This window comes from Phaseolus vulgaris, chromosome 9 (genome assembly GCF_051622355.1).
Source record: "Phaseolus vulgaris cultivar YP4 chromosome 9, ASM5162235v1, whole genome shotgun sequence".
Taxonomy (NCBI): domain Eukaryota; kingdom Viridiplantae; phylum Streptophyta; class Magnoliopsida; order Fabales; family Fabaceae; genus Phaseolus; species Phaseolus vulgaris.
Genome location: NC_143506.1, coordinates 88006 through 105888, shown reverse-complemented (window position 1 = coordinate 105888; position 17883 = coordinate 88006). Strand labels below are relative to the sequence as shown.

At 41.2% G+C, this 17883-nt stretch overlaps 2 protein-coding genes across 4 annotated transcripts; both read left to right on the top strand.

Annotated features, from left to right (window-relative positions):
• The first annotated feature begins 5853 nt into the window (after positions 1-5853).
• Positions 5854-10696, top strand: LOC150024851 (uncharacterized). Of its 3 annotated transcripts, XM_090295089.1 has the most exons (6): positions 5854-6324; positions 8018-8163; positions 8859-9027; positions 9684-9782; positions 10059-10141; positions 10327-10696. In XM_090295089.1, exons 1-6 carry the CDS (start codon positions 5998-6000, stop codon positions 10451-10453), a joined length of 951 nt encoding a protein of 316 aa, XP_090151215.1. In that variant the 5' UTR covers positions 5854-5997; the 3' UTR covers positions 10454-10696. The 3 variants fall into 3 exon arrangements, with proteins under 3 accessions (XP_090151215.1, XP_090151217.1, XP_090151216.1); XM_090295091.1 differs by lacking the exon at positions 8018-8163 and having other exon boundaries at positions 5873-6324; XM_090295090.1 differs by lacking the exons at positions 8018-8163; positions 8859-9027 and having other exon boundaries at positions 5888-6324.
• On the top strand, positions 10394-17627 carry LOC150024850 (uncharacterized). The gene is made up of 2 exons (XM_090295088.1): positions 10394-10533; positions 11045-17627. The coding sequence occupies exon 2, from the start codon at positions 11045-11047 to the stop codon at positions 13241-13243; it is 2199 nt and encodes a 732-aa protein (XP_090151214.1). The 5' UTR covers positions 10394-10533; the 3' UTR covers positions 13244-17627.
• The last annotated feature ends 256 nt before the right edge of the window (positions 17628-17883 follow it).

The window sequence follows — 17883 nt, the reverse complement described above, 5'->3', positions numbered from 1 at the left end:
TGCAATAAAATTTTTTACATCCAGAATTTATGTACAAAGGTATAGACAAAACAACAAAATGATCAAGGGCGAACTGAGAGCAGTCAGCCTCTGGGAAGATGCACTTAACTTGCTCGAGGGCCAAGTCAAATCCCTCAGCAAAGGTATCAGCAGCCTCTTCCCAAAGCTTGGTCTTCTCAGCCTCGAGCTCAGCCTTGTCGGTCTCGAGCACGACCTTCTCAGTGACAAGGGTGGCGATGGTGGACTCGACCTCCTTAAGCTTGGACCCCTGATCATTGGCACGCCTCTCGTTCGCTGCGAGAGCCTCCGCCAGATTCGCGATCTGTTGGCGCAGGAAGGCATTCTCAACTTCAAGCTGGATGGCCCTACCCGTGGTCTCGATCAGATCAGCGTCAAGAGCGGCAACGACGTCCCCCATCAACATCTTCGTCTTGATGGTTTCTTGGACTTGCAGGGCTCGCCCCCTCTTGGCTTCCTCCACCATGTCCCTCAGCAGCTCGTTGGCGCTCTGCAGGGCCTCGTAGTCGCTTTGAAGCGACTCCTTTTGGTTGACCAGCTCGCCCATCTTTCCCTCCAGTTTCTCGATGCGGCGATGCTGGGTGGAGAACTCTAGAGAGAGCACCAGTTGACGGGCCAGGTGAAGGTCCACCTCGCTCCCACTCCATTTGACCAGCTCGCGGTTCTGGAGTAGTTGCCTGGTCAGCTGGATGACCCTGGTGAGCCCCTCGGTGCTGGAACCCGAGGCTCGGTGGGAACTCTCACAACCTCCCTCGGTCGTGGCGGCAGAGGCTTGAGGAGGTGGTGAGCTCGAGGGGTGAGAGGTTCCCTCCGAGCGAGCAGCCCCGCTCCCAGCAGTTTGTGATGGCAGGGTGAGGGGTCGGCTGGCTGGGGGCGGGGAAGGAAGTGGTGTAGGGGAAGGAAGAGGGGCTGGAGAAGGAAGGCACATAGGAGAAACCTGTGCTGGAGGGGTTGGGGAGGCATCGCCCTCAGCCCCCCTCCTTCTTCGTTGAACTAAAGGAGACCCCGAGCTCTCCTCCTCAATAGATACGACGGTGGTGGGAGCCTTCACCAACCTTTTCCTTTTCTTCTCACCCCTGGTCTCGGGGCCTTCAGCTGGCGCGACCGAGATGGGGGAGGCAGAGATAGGCTCGGAGGTGGCCTCAGTCCCCGTGGACGACCCGACAACTCGTTGGCTCTTGGCTAGCGTGATCAGCTTTTGTCGTCATTCTTTGTTGAAAGTCATATCTGCACCAGTTAAACATGGCAAAGGGTTAGTACACAAAGAAGCCAAGAAAGCAAGCAAGGTGCAAAAGAGTGAATTAAGCTAATCAGCTCAGTGGTAGCATGCAGAGAAAGGGTTAACGTGTGTAAGTATGGCAAGTTGAAGGGAAGGGGAGAGTGCAAACCAATGTATTTTTTAAGCATTTATGCATCAAACTCGTGCTTGATGAGGGTGGAGAAGTCATATCTGCACCAGTTAAACATGGCAAAGGGTTAGTACACAAAGAAGCCAAGAAAGCAAGCAAGGTGCAAAAGAGTGAATTAAGCTAATCAGCTCAGTGGTAGCATGTAGAGAGGGGGTTAACGTGTGCAAGTATGGCAAGTTGAAGGGAAGGGGAGAGTGCAAACCAATGTATTTTTTAAGCATTTCTGCTTCGAACTCATGCTTGATGAGGGTGGAGGAGCCGAACTTAGCGCCTAAGCTCGGGAGTAAGTCGCACAGCTCGCGCTCGTAAGGTGCCATAGCGTCCAAGCCGCGAGGTTTTTTGAACTCTACTTTGGGAACCCAGTAGAGTGGGAAGCCCTCAAGTAGAGTCGGGCTATGATCGTTGGAGGTGATCATGTAGAACCTACCCTTCCAGTCCTTGAAGGATTGTTGGTATAGGCCCAAGATCACTCTCCCTGTCACGCCGTTCGGGCTCACCCATGACCGATAGCCTGGGTTCTTGGCCTCGAAGAAGTGGAGGAAGACGTCGGTTGAGGGAGGGTGGCCGAAGTGGTTGCAGGGAATCTCAAACGCTCAGATGAAGGCCCAAGCGTTTGGATGGAATTGGCAGGGAGCCACGTTCAGCTCGGTGAGGAGGTCCTTCTCAAAGAAGGTGAAGGGGAGGCAGAGGCGCAATCTCTTGAAGATGGCGGAGTAGATGAAGGTGAAGGGCACTCCGTTGTTGGCCCTGTCGTCCACGCATATTGGCATGCCTCGAGGGGGAATGCGCACGTTCAAGTGTGAGTCGTCCTCCCTGTCAAGGGCGCAGGTGGGTTCGTCGGTATCGCTGCTCAGTAAGTTGGTGAGATGGTCGTCAGGGAGTTGTGTAGACGTCTCGGCGAGCAGGTGGAGGGGAGCCCACTGGTACACCCGCGCGTAGTCGTGCTGAGGAGGCGCCGCTTGAGGGTGCGCACTCGTTGAGGGGGGGCGCTCTCGTCGAGGGCAGTGGTGGTGCACTTGCGGAAGGCTGTGCACCGGAGGAGGAAGCGAGACGCGCGGTGGTTTTTGTGCGAGCCATTGCTCAGTAGCTACAATGGAGAAAGAAAAGAAGGAGTGAGGGACCAATGAAAAACATGGTTCAACGAAAAACAAGAGGAAGGTGAGGAGAACGAAAATGCTATGGTTTGAAGGGAGTGGAGAAGCGAAAGCGACGAAGAAGAAGAAGTGAAAACACAGAAAAACCAGAAGAAACACTGGTACAGTGCAGGGAAAGGGAAAACAACCCACAACGTATGCATAGTGCAGTTATTGGATGATGCAATTGGTAGAAAGTATGCAGATATGCCATAGATGGAGAAAAGGGGTACCTTTTGATGATCGCAAGTGGTTTCTGAAAGCTTGAGGTTGGGGAAGACGAATCGCAAAGAGGGAGTTCGAGAGTTTCAGAGAAGAGTGTTGGAGAAGGTGATGGAACAATGGAGGTGCGTAAGTTTTTGAATATGAGAAGCGCAAACGACGTTTCATGCTAGACCGTTGATGCGTACACGTGTCGCAAGATTAATGAAGGAAGGCGTAACGTCACTTAAAACACAACACGTGATGTGGCACGTGACGTGGCATCACTTGCCGCGTGGCCATTGAGGACGATCGCTTAGTCTCTTCGCTGAAAACAAGTATACAGCTCGAGACTGGGGGGCTTGTGATCCGGTCGGTCATCGGTAGTCGATGACATCAGCAACAGATAGCCACGTGGACCATTCTTAGTGGGACACGTGGGCCAGGGAAGCAGATGTGTTATTGAGAGGGTCACCCAGGGGGTGATCGGTGGTCAGAGAGGATGCGCGATCAGCGCCTAGATAAGCGCCATGAAGCAGAAGGCGTGGCGCTATGGGGCACCAATCGGTCATCTGGGGTGAGTGATGATCGTCGAGTCTTCGTGTCACGCGTAGTTAAGCTGGAAACGAAGGGTGATTCCCAGCGAGGGCGTTGCACATGAGCCTGGTGTGGCAGAGTATTAGAGAAAGGAGAAGTTATGTGCTTTGTAGTGTCGTGCACGAGAGTGGCCTAAGAGAGCTAGTAGGCAATCGGTGATTGGTGCTCTCTTAACCCATAACGTGCATGGAGCAAAGCAGAGGTGATCGTTCACACAGTAGGTGATGCCTAGTGCGTGCGCTTAGCCAAGCCACACTTGGTATTCGCGCTGAGGTTGCACGAGCACCTAGTGAAAGAAACACGCTAAGTTACTTCATACACGAATAACTTAGGCGCGCAACAGAGTATATAAAGGCATTCCGCGCTCATACAAAAAGAGGTAAGATTCATTCTTGCAAGTTACTAGTTTACACAGAGAGAGAGAGAGAATCACAGAGTGCACACGAGTCTCGCTGAGATTCTTAGTTCTTAGTTCTTTGGTGGTTTTGCAAGGCTGACTTGAGCGTCGGAGTGCAATCGGCCGCTAGAGGCGCCGTTTGTTGTGTTTTGCAGGTTTGCTTGGAGTTCTTGTGGAGTGCTTGGAGCGTTCTTGCGGAAGACAGAGTTTGACGTGGCGAATCCTTCGACGTTCGAATCCCCTGCAAGATAAAAAACGAATGAGCATTCGACAATAGAAATAGTAGAGGGAAAATACCTGGTATGGTAGCCGATTGAAAAGAAGAAGTGTAAAGGAAGCTTTTTGTAAGAAAGGTTAGAAAGCGCAAGAGTTTTGAAGAGTGAAGGTTACGTGAAGGGTAAGAGAAGAGAAGAGGGTTTAGAGAAATGAAACAGTGAAGTAGGGTGAGGTTTCGAGCGTGAACTTATTCGAATAAGGGAATGCCAAGCGGCAATGTTTTCCCACCATTTATGAAGACACCACGTGTACGCTCTGGATTAAGTGTGGTGAGACGTCACCTCAGAAACGCTTCATGTACCGCGCCTCACCTACCCGCTGGGGAAACTGTCGTGTCAACCGCCAAAGTGCTAGAAAGCCTTTTCGCCTAGTCAAGCTCAGCTCGTGTCTGGGGCTTGTGTACTGGACAGGAGTGCTCGGGACCTCGGTCCAAGTATTTGGGTATGGTCAGCTCGGCTTTGGGCCCAAAAGTGGGTCATAGACTCGACCCAGTTTCGTTGGTAAGCTCAATGGAAAATAATTAAAATAGAGAAAATAATGAGTTTGGTCATATATTAATATAAAGTTGTTAGTTAAATATATATGTCGATATATATTAAGTTGTTAGAATAGAATATATATGAATACATGCACAAAACTGTTAGTTAAATATACGCATAAAGTTGTTGGTTGAATATATAAAGTTGTTAAATAAGTAGAGAGCACCCAAGAATAAATGTGCACGAGATTCTCTTATGTTGTTAGCACCGTGAGTAAAGATGTCCATGGACAGAATATTTTTCTATTGTTAGCACCCAAACATGAAAGGTGCATGTGAGCAGGTGATTTTATGTTATTATTTTATGCTTTCAGTAGAGATTATATTCTCGTGAGTGAAAGTTGTTAGAGGAATAACTATAAAAGGGGTTTGAGACCCCCAGTAAAGGTATGTTGTTTTTTAGTGAAATTGACTATTATTTTGTATGATTTCATTGACTTGATTTGACTTGATCGTCAGAGTGTGATCAACAGGTAGAATCCCCTCTATCTCAGCGAAGCGTTGTTCCAGTGTAAAAAAAAAAAAACAGATTAAAAGCGGAACTTGCACATCTAATTAATACAGGTGAACCGACAAGAACATTTAGTGATTTACACTTTTAGAATACATGTTATTTATTTTCATAAAAACAATATACTATTGTTATTATTTTATTCTACCAACATTTTTTTTACATTCTTCAAGATCGATGTAGAGGATGGAAGTTTGGTAAAGACATAAGTGGGAATTTTTGTAAGTTTAGAACTTCTACTTATATATTTTTTTCATAATATATTATTTCACTTATAATGTGGTTCTACTACTAACCAATGTCATATCTAATCGCTAAACTTTTATTCTATTAATACATATTTTACGTTAGTTGTTTGGTTATACTTAATATATTTGAATAGTGAGTGACATCATTTTTATTTACAAAAATATCCTAATTAATTTTTGCATTATGGTCATAGTTATGCTGATATAAACTTTTAAATTGCATGAGTTTTCATCCAATGATACTGCAACTTTATTATTTGATTCTTCAAGCAGAATATTTTGTAATAATACTAAATTATTATCTATGAATTGCTGATACATATTAAAAATATTTTAAATCTAATTAAATTTTATAAAATTAGTTTATAATCACTTGTATATTATTATGAAACATCTTTTATCTCTTACGAAATATTTTTATGTCGACTTGTGATTCCAACATTTTACTTATAATCCTTGTTCGTACGTACTCTTGTTCCTGCTATGAAAAAGTAAATATTTACAACTCAATATATTTAGCTAATTAAAGATTACATGATCTAGCAGGGTGAGTGAAATGTTGATAAAATTGTCTCTTTCTAAGGAGACAGAGAGAGGGCGAGATAAAAGATGCTAGCACTAAAACATACATATGGTCATCGGAATAGCCAGCCGGACCCATAAGACAACATGTTGTTGGCTCAACCTATTTTCTTCTCTCCCAACTTTCCTACTCTCACCAAGAAAACAAATTTGAGAGCTTCACTTCAACCCCACAAGAATTTTCCTCCTCTCAGAGTTTCACCAATGCCAAAACCACTTGGTGTGAGAACCAGAACCAAAACCCTTTTGGTTCCGTTTCAGAAAAAGGGTGGTGTCCAAATCTGCCATAGCTTGAAGAAAGAGAGTGAGGTTGGTGGAAATGATGGAAGAGACTGGACAACCTCCTTTTTGCTCTTTCTCTTGTGGGCAGCACTCATCTACTATGTCTTCTTTCTCACCCCAAACCAGACCCCGGTATGTTCCTCCCTATTCTTTCCAATTTGGAATATGCTAATCATCATATGATGTATTTTCGAACCAAGATTTCCAGATGGATAGGATATTCATATGTATATCACTTGTGATTTGAATACATCAGTTCATTTGAGAATCAAAAATAATTTGTAGAGGAAATAGAATCTTAACCTCAACAGCAAAACCTTCTAATATTATTTGAGAATCAAAATTATAGTCATAACCCACAAAAGGATTTTTGTTAGAATCGTTAGCAAAAATAAGGCTCATTGAGCTGAGGGAAACTAGTGGCAGGTATAAGAAGATTCAACAATGTTAGAGTCCCTCATGAACTAAAATAGGAAACTCAGTGGGGTTTTAAGTGATTAGGCTCTTTTACTAATATACTTGTTTTTTGGGTTGGTTTCTCATTTGTGCTTAAGTAATAAAATGTCCACATCTTTTGTTTTTCAATATCTAAACTCTAGTTTTTTTTAGTGTAATGAGGAGGCATACGTGTGTGTTTTTTTTCAATTTCCATTTCTCTAGTTTTTTTGGTGAATGAGATATGTGGGTGTTCTTTTTTAATTTCCGATTCTCTAGCTTTTTTTTTTTTGTTTAGTGTAGTAGTGAAAAGTACCGGAAAAAGACTAGAGTGGACACAATGAAGGACTGAAGTAAAGGTTTTTGGAGTAGATAGTTACAACATCAGGGGTAGATAGAGTCGATGGTAAAAGTTTGAGAATTTAATTAGAAAACACTGATGCACTGTCATCAAATCATAAATTGTTTATATGTTAAAGGATTGTAATAATTACTTGCTGATCAAAATTCTTCGAAGTATGAATCATTGGGTAGTTACAAACTTGTCTTATATGACACTTGTAATCGGATGACAATATAAAGACTATTTACAGAGTCTCAGTGCATAGACAATACTCCGGTGTGATTTCTAATTGTTTGACTGTCTAAGTTCAATCTTGACAGCAACATTGTATCAAAATTAAACTCAAGTAACATTACGATATTTGATATGATTACATCCATTGTGTGTTATCACTTTGGTTTGGAGATTGGTTGAGTTTGTGGTTTGGAAGGTCTTTCCTGCAATTTCAGTAACCATGATTCAATTGCAAGTGCAGTTTAAAACCATGGTTTGGAGCATGTGTTCTATTTGGCTCAGTAGAAAAAGTAAATGGTGTTATTATCTGTGTTCTTCCAAATTAAGATAACAATCATTATTGAGCCACGAATGCTTCCAAAGTTCTTTATGTTCACCACAAAAGAATGAAAATATATGACATTACACTGGTCAAATCAATTATTTGGCCAGCCTCTTTTATGCTAGTGTAGGCCTAGACTGTGTAGGATGTTTAAGGATTCAATATACTCTTTGGTCCTCTAATAAGAGCAGAAAAGTATTCAGTGGCACCCAGAGTCATTTTAAGGTAGATAGTTACACCTCCTCATTTTTGTGAAATTACAATTACTGTATTAAATTTTTATTTTTTTGCAGCCTTAAATTTATATATTGACCCCGCAGTTGAGTAAAAGACTCGTATATTGATGTAAGAGTATGTGATTATACTGTATGCACCCACCAGTCCAGGGTCTTGGATTCATCACAGAATGTAGCCTTTGCAGTTTCTATCTCCCTGTGCCTTTATTTTTCCTTTCCTTTTGTTTTAACCTGTGAGATTTTATTTTCATTCAGTCAAGGGACTCATATTTCCTTAAAAAACTCCTGAATCTGAAAGGGGATGATGGCTTCAGAATGAATGAAGTGTTGGTATCATTGTGGTATATAATGGGCTTGTGGCCATTGGTATATAGCATGCTCTTGCTTCCTACAGGAAGAAGGTACTTCCCTTTTGGTATATATAGTTGTCCAACATAAATAATATATTTCTTCTATCAGATTTCAAGCCACTCATAAACCTCTACCTTTTAGTTGAATTGTGTTGTGAAAATTTTTAGTTCTAGGAATTAAGCATGACTTAAGAACACAATGAAAGGAGGGGACCTTACGGAAGAAACTTTTCATTTAACATTTTAAGCTTATATAAATTCTTAATATCGTTCACTAGAATTGGTAAAAGAAAAATAAAAAGAAAATACAGCAAATCAAATCACGTGATTAATATCAGGAAGCACCATGTTGTACGAAATCTTTTATGTATCATACTGTTCAATGTCATATGACTTAAAACATCTATTTTAAGCCTAATTCAACCTTACAAAATCAACTTGTATTATAGAGTTTGCATCCACTTATATATATATATACTAGAATTTGATCATATTTTTAGTCGATGTGAGATTTTCAACCATTTGAGATTCAATATATGATACAAATTGTTGCCTAGTTGAATCATACAACAAAATTTGTGAACCAACATTTTTGAATTAATTTGTAAATACATATTTTATTAAGCCTTGTCACCCTCCCTTGTGCCGGGATAAATACAATAATTTTTTGTTTTCTTCTGTATATGTCCTATTTGACTTGACAATGCCTGAAGCTGATTTCATATCTTCCATTTGTTGTTCTACAGTTCAAAAAACAGTATTCCTGTATGGCCCTTCCTGATACTTTCCTGTTTTGGTGGTGCATATGCACTTCTTCCTTATTTTGTACTTTGGAAACCACCAGCACCCCCTGTTGAAGAAACTCAGCTTAAAACATGGCCCTTGAATTTTCTGGAATCAAAAGTAACTGCATCGGTAATGCTCATCTAAAACTCATCTTGCAAAGTTGTTCAAGTGAAGTTATAGTATTCTGAACAATGATTGCATAGTTAGGTGATTTTGCATGATCATAAGAAAAAACACCCCATTTGCAATCACATGCTTATCTTTGGAGAAAACCTTAAAATGCAGTGTACATTTGAGTTATAAAATGATTAAAAAATGCCATGGAAGAGGTTGCCTCATAGTATTCTATATAAAAACATCATACTTGTATGTCATAAACAAACACACACAACCTGCAGGATACATTGGTGTAGTGAAAGAAAAATATTTGGAAGGTTTTTATATTAAACTATTTTTTGCCTTAATATTTGATGGAATCAATCTATTTTTAACTTTTTGGTTTCCTCTTCCCATTCTTTTCATTCTTGAACTTACCTGCACTATATGAATTTGGAAACGTATCAAATCGATTTACGATGAAACTGAACCATGATGGTTTGGAATAGTTTACAAAAGGCCCTCTATTAATCCTCATTGAAAATCTCTCTTCCTAAACATTCTACGCATGCCCCTATTACGAAAGATCATGGGATAGGCTTATGGACAAATGTATGGCATAATCTCAGTAGTCTCTTCTTTTTAATTCATTGTATTGGAGGATGTAACTTACCGAACTTGCACATTAGATATCACTTGTTGCAGGAGTAGCCATCATAATTTATGCTGGTTTAGCAGGACAAGATATGTGGAAAGAATTTTATCAGTACTTCAGGGAAAGCAAATTTGTAAGTTCGTACTCAGCATTTCAAAAAGTTGGCATTTCTATTCATTGTATTCATTACATAAGCATGAGATGAGCAATGCCATAGACTTTTCCAATCTTGTCATCATGATCTTTGCTAAATGATATGCTAATGTAAATTCAACAATTTCTAGTCTACTAGGCCAAGTTTATGACTAGATTAGAATGCTGGTCTTATACTTCATGTCCATGATTTACACTGTCCATTTTTCATAAAATTGGAAATGTTAGGTGCTAAGGTTGGGTTTCCATGTTGCAGATTCATATTACCTCCATTGATTTTATTGTACTTTCCACATTTGCACCGTTCTGGGTTTACAATGACATGACGGCGCGGAAATGGTACATTACTTGCCATATAAGTTTTTAGTTCAATGTTGAGATTAGAGTCAACACAACGATGTGTTTTTGCATTCACCTATTTTGATTAAAAAAAATGTGTGGGAAAACCTTAAACTGCAGTTATTGTGGAATGGAGGGAGTAAAAGACAATGTAGCATATATTTTAACGCTAATCCAATTTGCAGGTTTGACAAAGGTTCTTGGCTTCTTCCCATATCATTGATACCATTTTTAGGGCCTGGTTTATACCTTCTCCTGCGGCCATCATTATCAACAGTGGCCATTTCGCAGACTCCTGTTGAACCAGAGTGAGTGAAATTCCATGTGATGACTGCCATGCCAACCAATACAAGTGAACACTCTCTAAGCATAGTTATACTCACTCGCATGAGGTACTGATTAATTATATTATAGATCAATTATTATCTTGTAATTGATTAATATCTTATATATTATTATGTTAGAGGAGATTAAGCCTAACAACATGCTCTATAATCTCTAATGTATATTTATCAATTACGTAATAATCACCGAGAGATAGAGTTTAACATATCACACTTTATCTTCAATTTACTATTTGGTTACAAGAACTTAGACATCACCTAATATGATAAAAGATATCACATATCCCACTAAAACATAAGAACTCGTAAGTCTATATAATATTTTGAATGTCTCAAATTTCATCACTAACAATTTAGAATATGCAACTTCAATCATGTGCACCATTAATGATCTAACTTATTAATTTTGCGGTTTTTAAAGAACATTGATGGATGTGAGATATTACTGAAAATTTTAGGATGATATGCTAATACTAATACTTCTATATTGGTCTTTACAAAATTCAACGTCAAATTGGATACATTGAATTCCATCAATTAACGTTTATATAGAAAGCAGATGGTGGGAGGGCCGTTCGGCTACGGGAGGTCACGAAGGCCGCAACAATCATTCAACAATGTCACAACTTTCTTTTTCTCGAACTTCCCAGACAACTATGGTGAATATGATATGGTAAAAGTGTTCCAACGCTGGGCAAGGGTGAAAGAGGTTTTTATCTCTCGTAGAATGAATAGGTGGGGGAGAAGATATGGGTTCGTCAGGCTGTTCAACGTGGCGAATGTTCGGAGGCTCGAAAGGGAGATGGACCAAGCGTGGGTTGGCAACATGAAGCTATACGTTAACATTCCGCGTTACAGAAGATCTGATCTGGTGCACACAGAGGTTCCACTCAGAGGAAAGGGAGTGCAATCTGAACGCAGTAACATGGAAGAAAGGAACGGTCACAGGTTCAAACTCAGAGAAGGGAACAAGAAGGAGGAGGGAAGGTATTATAAGGGAAAGGAAAGAAAGGAGTGGAGAGAGGTCAACAAAAATCAATCTTATGCGGACGTGGTGAAAAAAGATTCGCTAAACGTATGGAAGGGCCCTATTTTTGAAACAAAGCAACAAACTCTTCCTTGGTTGAACAATAGTGCAGTAGGCTTTTTCTCTGGAGAGCTGAGCTACAATCAGGTGTGTGAGGAGTTTATCTTGGGAGGGATGAACATGGTAAAAGTGAGATATTTGGGGGACAACATGGCTCTCATAACACCCAACCAGGGAGTTAGAGTAGAGGATATCATTCGAACCAATAAGCAATGGTTTGAGAGTGTGTTTGAGGCGGTAGAACCATGGACCGATGCACATGTAGCAGGACATAAAATTATCTGGGTTAGGTGTTACGGGCTTCCTATTTCCTTGTGGAATAAGGACTGCTTTTCGAAAGTTGTTGGTGAAGTAGCATCCTTGGTGGAGGTTGACAAAGCAACGGAAAACTGGGAGAACTTGGAGTATGCCAGACTTCAGGTTCGTATTCCCAAAACGTGTAGTGTGAAACTAGCGAAGGAAATGAAGATTAATGGTCAAATCCTAAACATTTACATGGAGGAAGAGCAATCAGTTTTCTTCGGAGGCAAATGTAAGTGTAAGTACAATTTCTTCGAATCCTCAGATAGCATCACTTCTTCGGAATCGTTTGTGGAGGGAACAATCTGGTCGGAAAAGAGTGTTGAAGAAGAGGGCAGGCCAGGAGAGGCGGCGCTGCGGTGGTCGGAGAAGCTAGCGGAAGATGGGCAAGGAAATATCCCTAATAAGACAAAAGAACAGTTTGAAGAGGAAGGGGAAATGCTACAAAATCTGGAGCAGGTAGAAGGTAACAGTGCTTACACGAATAAGGCAAAAGCGATGCAGGCAGAATTTGTAGAGGCAGAGGTAGGGGAGTCAGCTTTTTCGGTATCCCACATGGTTAACATTGCATGTAAAAGCAATTCTGTCCAAGTAGCACTGACCAACTTTCTTGTAGCTTTAGAGGCCTCAAATTGTAGTAAAACAAATATGTATGTAAATCATGAGGAGTGCAGGGATGAGGCCCAACAAGAAAGTCAAACCAAGCCCAAGTGGAATGAAGCTGGTCAGGAATTGGTTGTTGCTACTTCAGCCCAATCAAAATCAGGCCCACTTCGTGTGAAGACTGAAAGGACGCGAGTGGATGACATGGACTCATCTTTAGTTACCAAAGGTGATAGGAGCGTAAAAAACAAAGGGTCAAGGGGGAGAGAGGGTGACGTCGAACGAGCAGGAAAGGAGTCTGTGCAGGGGGAGGTGTGTTGTGAACAATCATTTTGCGGTGAAGGTTCTAATCAAAAGGGCAACGATAATCACGGTGTTCAGCTTGCGAATTTGGGCGAAGAATTGGGAGCAGAGGTGTCCAATAAAGCATCCTCTTTTATTCAGAGAAGGAGCAGAGGTTTGTGGGAATTGGGAGAAACAAGCAGGCTAATGCAAGGAAGAACAAATCACCAAGCAGAAGGCACCTTGGAGGGCAGTTCCTCAAATTCAAAGGTCAGTAAAATTCCAAATGTAGTTTTTTGCAACAGCAGATGTAGGAAGGAAGACAAAGAGGAAGAAACATCTGACTTGTGGGAGGTGGGCAAAAATCTAGGGGTTGCTTGTCGTAAGGATGAGGTTAATGTCGTAGAGGAATTTGAAAGAATGGAGTCAAGAGATCTTGAGACAATGAAGAAACATCATGAGGGGAACACAAGGGGTTACATATGATCATTGTAAGTCTGAATATAAGAGGGGTAAGAGGAGGAATCAAGGCTAAATACTTGAAAAATTTGATTTTGAAGGAGGGGGTGGAAATGGCATGCCTACAAGAAACCAAAACAACTTTGTTCTCGAATGCTCGTTGCTTTGCTTTGTGGGGAAATAATGAAGTGGGTTGGATACACAACGATGGAGTAGGAGGGGCGGGAAGTCTACTAGTAATGTGGTATAAACAGTTCTTTGTATATGAAAGGCATGTGGAGGGAAGCGGTTTTATTGCGATCTTTGGCCAACATGTGAATTCTAGACTAAAATGTGCGGTGGTCAATGTATATGCAGCATGCAACATGAGTGACAAGAAGAAGTTATGGGAGGAATTATCAAGCGTGAAAAACACTAATCCGGGTTGGGCTTGGTGTTTCTGTGGGGACTTCAATGCGGTCAGGTCTGCAGGTGAAAGGAAAGGTGTAGGGGAAAGGGGAAGCCAAAAGAGCGAGATCAAAGGATTCAATAGTTTTATAGAAAGTAATCTTCTAGTGGAACTACCATTAGTGGGAAAGAAGTTTACATGGTTCAAAGCTAATGGCACATCAAAAAGCAGATTAGATAGAGTATTGGTGTCGGACGAATGGCTGCAAAAATGGCCTATGGGAAAGCAATACATCCAGCCGAGAGAAGTGTCAGACCACTGTGCAATAGTGGTGAAATGTGTCTCAAAGGATTGGGGACCTAGACCTTTTAGATCGTTGGATGCTTGGCTCATGGACCCAGGATTCAAAGATTTAGTTAAAGCTTTGTGGAACTCATATACGGTTCAAGGTGATCATATAACAGTGCTAAAAGACAAGCTGAAAATCCTCAAGTGCGACCTCAAAGAGTGGAATAGAGATGTATTCGGTCACTTGATCACAGAGAGAAAAAGGGTGTTATTTGAAATTGATAACCTTGATAATCAAGACGATGGAACTGAATTTGAAGATCAGGGAAGGATGAAGAGACTGGACCTAATAGGACAGTTAAATGTTTTAAATAAGAAGACTGAATCTTTGTATAGGCAGAAAGCTAGGACAAGCTGGTCCAAATATGGGGATGCCAACACCAAATTTTATCATGCCACATTAAGATGGAGACGTATGAAGAATGAGGTGAAAGGAGTACATGTGGGGGACCAGTGGTGCGAAGAACCCGAGGTTGTAAGGAGGGAAGCAAAAAGATTGTTTGAAGAAAGATTTGCAGCCAAACATGACTTCGGGGTCAGGTTAGACAATGTACAGTTTAAAAAGTTATCTGTGGAAGAAAGTGTGAGTATTATATCTATAGCTACGAAAGAAGAGATTAAGGAAGCCGTGTGGTCATGTGAGGGATCCAAAAGCCCAGGCCCGGACGGGTACAACTTTAATTTTGTTAAACATAATTGGGAGGTTCTTAAACAAGATATTATTGCAGCAGTGCACCTTTTCCAAGCTTCCGGATGCCTTCCCAAGGGAAGTAATGCATCATTCATAGCACTTGTGCCTAAAGTGAGGGATCCGACATCCCTTGAGCAATTTAGACCTATATCTCTTGTGGGAATGCTTTACAAAATCATTGCTAAAGTTCTGTCATGTCGAATGAAGAAGGTGTTGCCCTTGGTTGTCGATGAATGCCAAGCTGCTTTCCTGAGAGATAGAGAGCTACTCGATAGTGTTTTAGTAGCTAATTAGGTCATTGAGGAATTGAGGAGGGGTAGGAGGAGGGGCTTGTGCTTCAAAATAGATTATGAGAAGGCGTTTGATTCAGTAAGTTGGGCGTTTCTTTTTGACATGCTGCAAAAGTTGGGATTTCATAGAAGATGGATTATGTGGATGAGAGGTTGTTTGGAATCTGCAACAGTATCAGTGTTGGTTAATGGTAGTCCTACTGAGGAGTTCAAAGTTTCGAGAGGTCTAAGGCAAGGAGATCCCCTAGCACCCTTTTTGTTTATTGTGGCTGCTGAAGGGTTATCTGGGTTGGTTAGGCAGGCGCTCAGAGTCAATTTGCTTACAGGAATAAAGGTTGGAAGAGAGAAGGTCGAGACATGTATGCTACAATTCGCGGATGACACAATTTTCTTTTGTGAAGATCTATATTCCAATGTCATTACCATAAAAGCAATTCTCAGATGCTTTGAACTAGCGTCAGGATTGAAAGTAAATTTTCACAAGTCAAAGTTGACCGGAATTAATGTCGGAGAGCAGACTCTTGAAGTTTATGCAAATAGCCTACATTGCACTCTTATGAAGATACCCTTTAAATACCTGGGGTTGGAGATAGGAGGAAATCCAAGGAGGAAGAAGTACTGGGAGATGATAATAGAAAAGTTAAACACAAAACTTAGTGCTTGGAAGGGGAGGTTTCTATCTATGGCTGGCAGAATTTGCTTAATTAAATCGGTTTTTACGTCATTACCGTTGTATTATCTATCTTTTTTCAAGGCACTAGAAATGGTTTGTGAGAGTATTATACGAATCCAAAGAAGATTTCTCTGGGGATGGGGAAAGGAGAATAGGCCAATACCGTGGGTGAGTTGGGACAAAATTTGCAGACCACTGGAGGAAGGAGGGCTGGGAATCAAAGACATCAGGAAATTCAACGCAGCACTTTTAGCAAAATGGAAATGGAGGCTTATGAGTGAAGAAAAAGGCGTGTGGAAAGATATTTTGTTGTCTAAGTATGGTATGGATTCAAATCCAAGCCGTAACAACCAGAAGAATTCCTCTTGGTAGTGGAAAGACCTGTGCAAGAGTTGTGGTGAGGAAGAAGAAGTAAGTTGGTTTCATAGTGCCACTAGCTGGAAATTGGGGAATGGGGATAGGGTACGTTTCTGGGAGGACGCATGGACTGGCAGCAGGACTTTACGGGATTACTTTCCGAGACTGTTTTCTATATCGCTGAATCAGGAATCAAAGGTGTTTGAGGTGGGAATATGGGAGGACAATGAGTGGACATGGACGTTGGGTTGGAGAAGGTATAGGTTTCAGTGGGAGTCTGAACTAGTAGATGAGCTGCTAAGAGTGATAAGCAGAACCAAACTCATCAGGGAAGAGATGGATTCCCAGAAGTGGGAAGGGGACACATCTGGTGTTTTTTCGGTGAAGACGGCATATGAACGACTTACTAAATCTTCTACAGATGGCCCAAATGCAATCTTTAACTTGCTCTGGCAGATTAAAGCGTATCCTAATGTGCTGGTAACCGCGTGGAGGGCCCTTCTAGACAAACTTCCAACAAAGACAAACTTAATGAGGAGAGGGGTGATGATAAACAACCAATTATGTGTATTGTGTGGGGGTGGCAATGAAACAGTACAACATCTATTTGTGGAGTGTTCGGTAGCTCAACGTGTGTGGAATAGATGCTTTAGATGGATGGGAATTGTCTGTGCTCAACATAGGGAGCTGACATGTCATTTGGAGCAGTTCAGCTTTCAAGCTTTCAATTACAAACAGAATATGGTGTGGAAAGGCATGTGGGTAGCGGTGGTGAGATGTCTTTGGGAGCAGCGAAACACTATAATCTTCAAAAATGGTGTAGTGGATGATGATGAAATTTTTCATCTAGCACAAGTTAGAGCCTGGTCATGGATGAAACATAGGATGCGGTCTTTTAATTACTCTCTTGCGGAGTGGCATCTAAACCCTGTCCAATGTATAAAATGCTAATTCTATCTTCTTTGTAGGGGAGCCAGAAACCATGTGATGGCAATCGTATCTTCATGGCAGAACCTAGTAAGATGTTTCCAATACAAAAGTGTAGTATTTTATTGAGTCTGATTCAGGGCACAGGGGGTTACTCCTAAACCATAGCAGATGAGTTAAGCATGGCGAAAGATGTGAGGGAGGAACTTTTGAAGTCATGATGGTGCCTAAACGGAGGGGAATTAAAGTTTCTGATGGTTTGTCTTTTGAATGTAAGGGGGTAGGTTGTAAAGGGGAAGGGGTATGTCAGATTCAGAGGAAAGTTCAGAAAGGAAGACTTGGATTCAAAAACAAGGTATGACAGTGGACTATGAGATGCCACCCTGTTATGCTATTTGGAGTCGGTGAAAGGGGGAAGTGAGTAGATAATATTCAATAAGGTAGGAGAAGTTTTGTCTTCGGTGGCTTCTGCAACATAGGTACTCTTTAAAACTGCAGATTGGACTTTTTGTGACAGCACATGCTGTTTTTTATCCAGGTGTAGGTATCTCTTTTTTTCTAGGATACATGCGATGCTTCATGCTGATGTTTTTCTAGCTAAACTTTGTATTGTTTATTCTATTGCTTTATTTTATGCATTGTATCTTAGATGACTTTCTTTGTATAAGGGTTGGGACACCCCTGAAGTGTCCCTTTTATTTCATTTATTTGTTGCTGATAAAAAAAATTGAATTCCATCAATTGAATGTAATATCTGTACTACCATGCCTCTCACACTTATACGGAAACAACCACATCTAGGTTGGTGAACTTTTAATGTAATTTCTCTTTTAACAGTAATTTTTCTTTTTTTTTTCTTTTTCAGCAAAAAAATAAAATAATAATTAAAGGAAATACTTCAGGATATTTCAACCCTCGTACAAAAGTCAAAGCCCCGTCACCTGATATCCTATTTCATATGATTTTTACAATCTTTAAAAATTTTAAGATCAA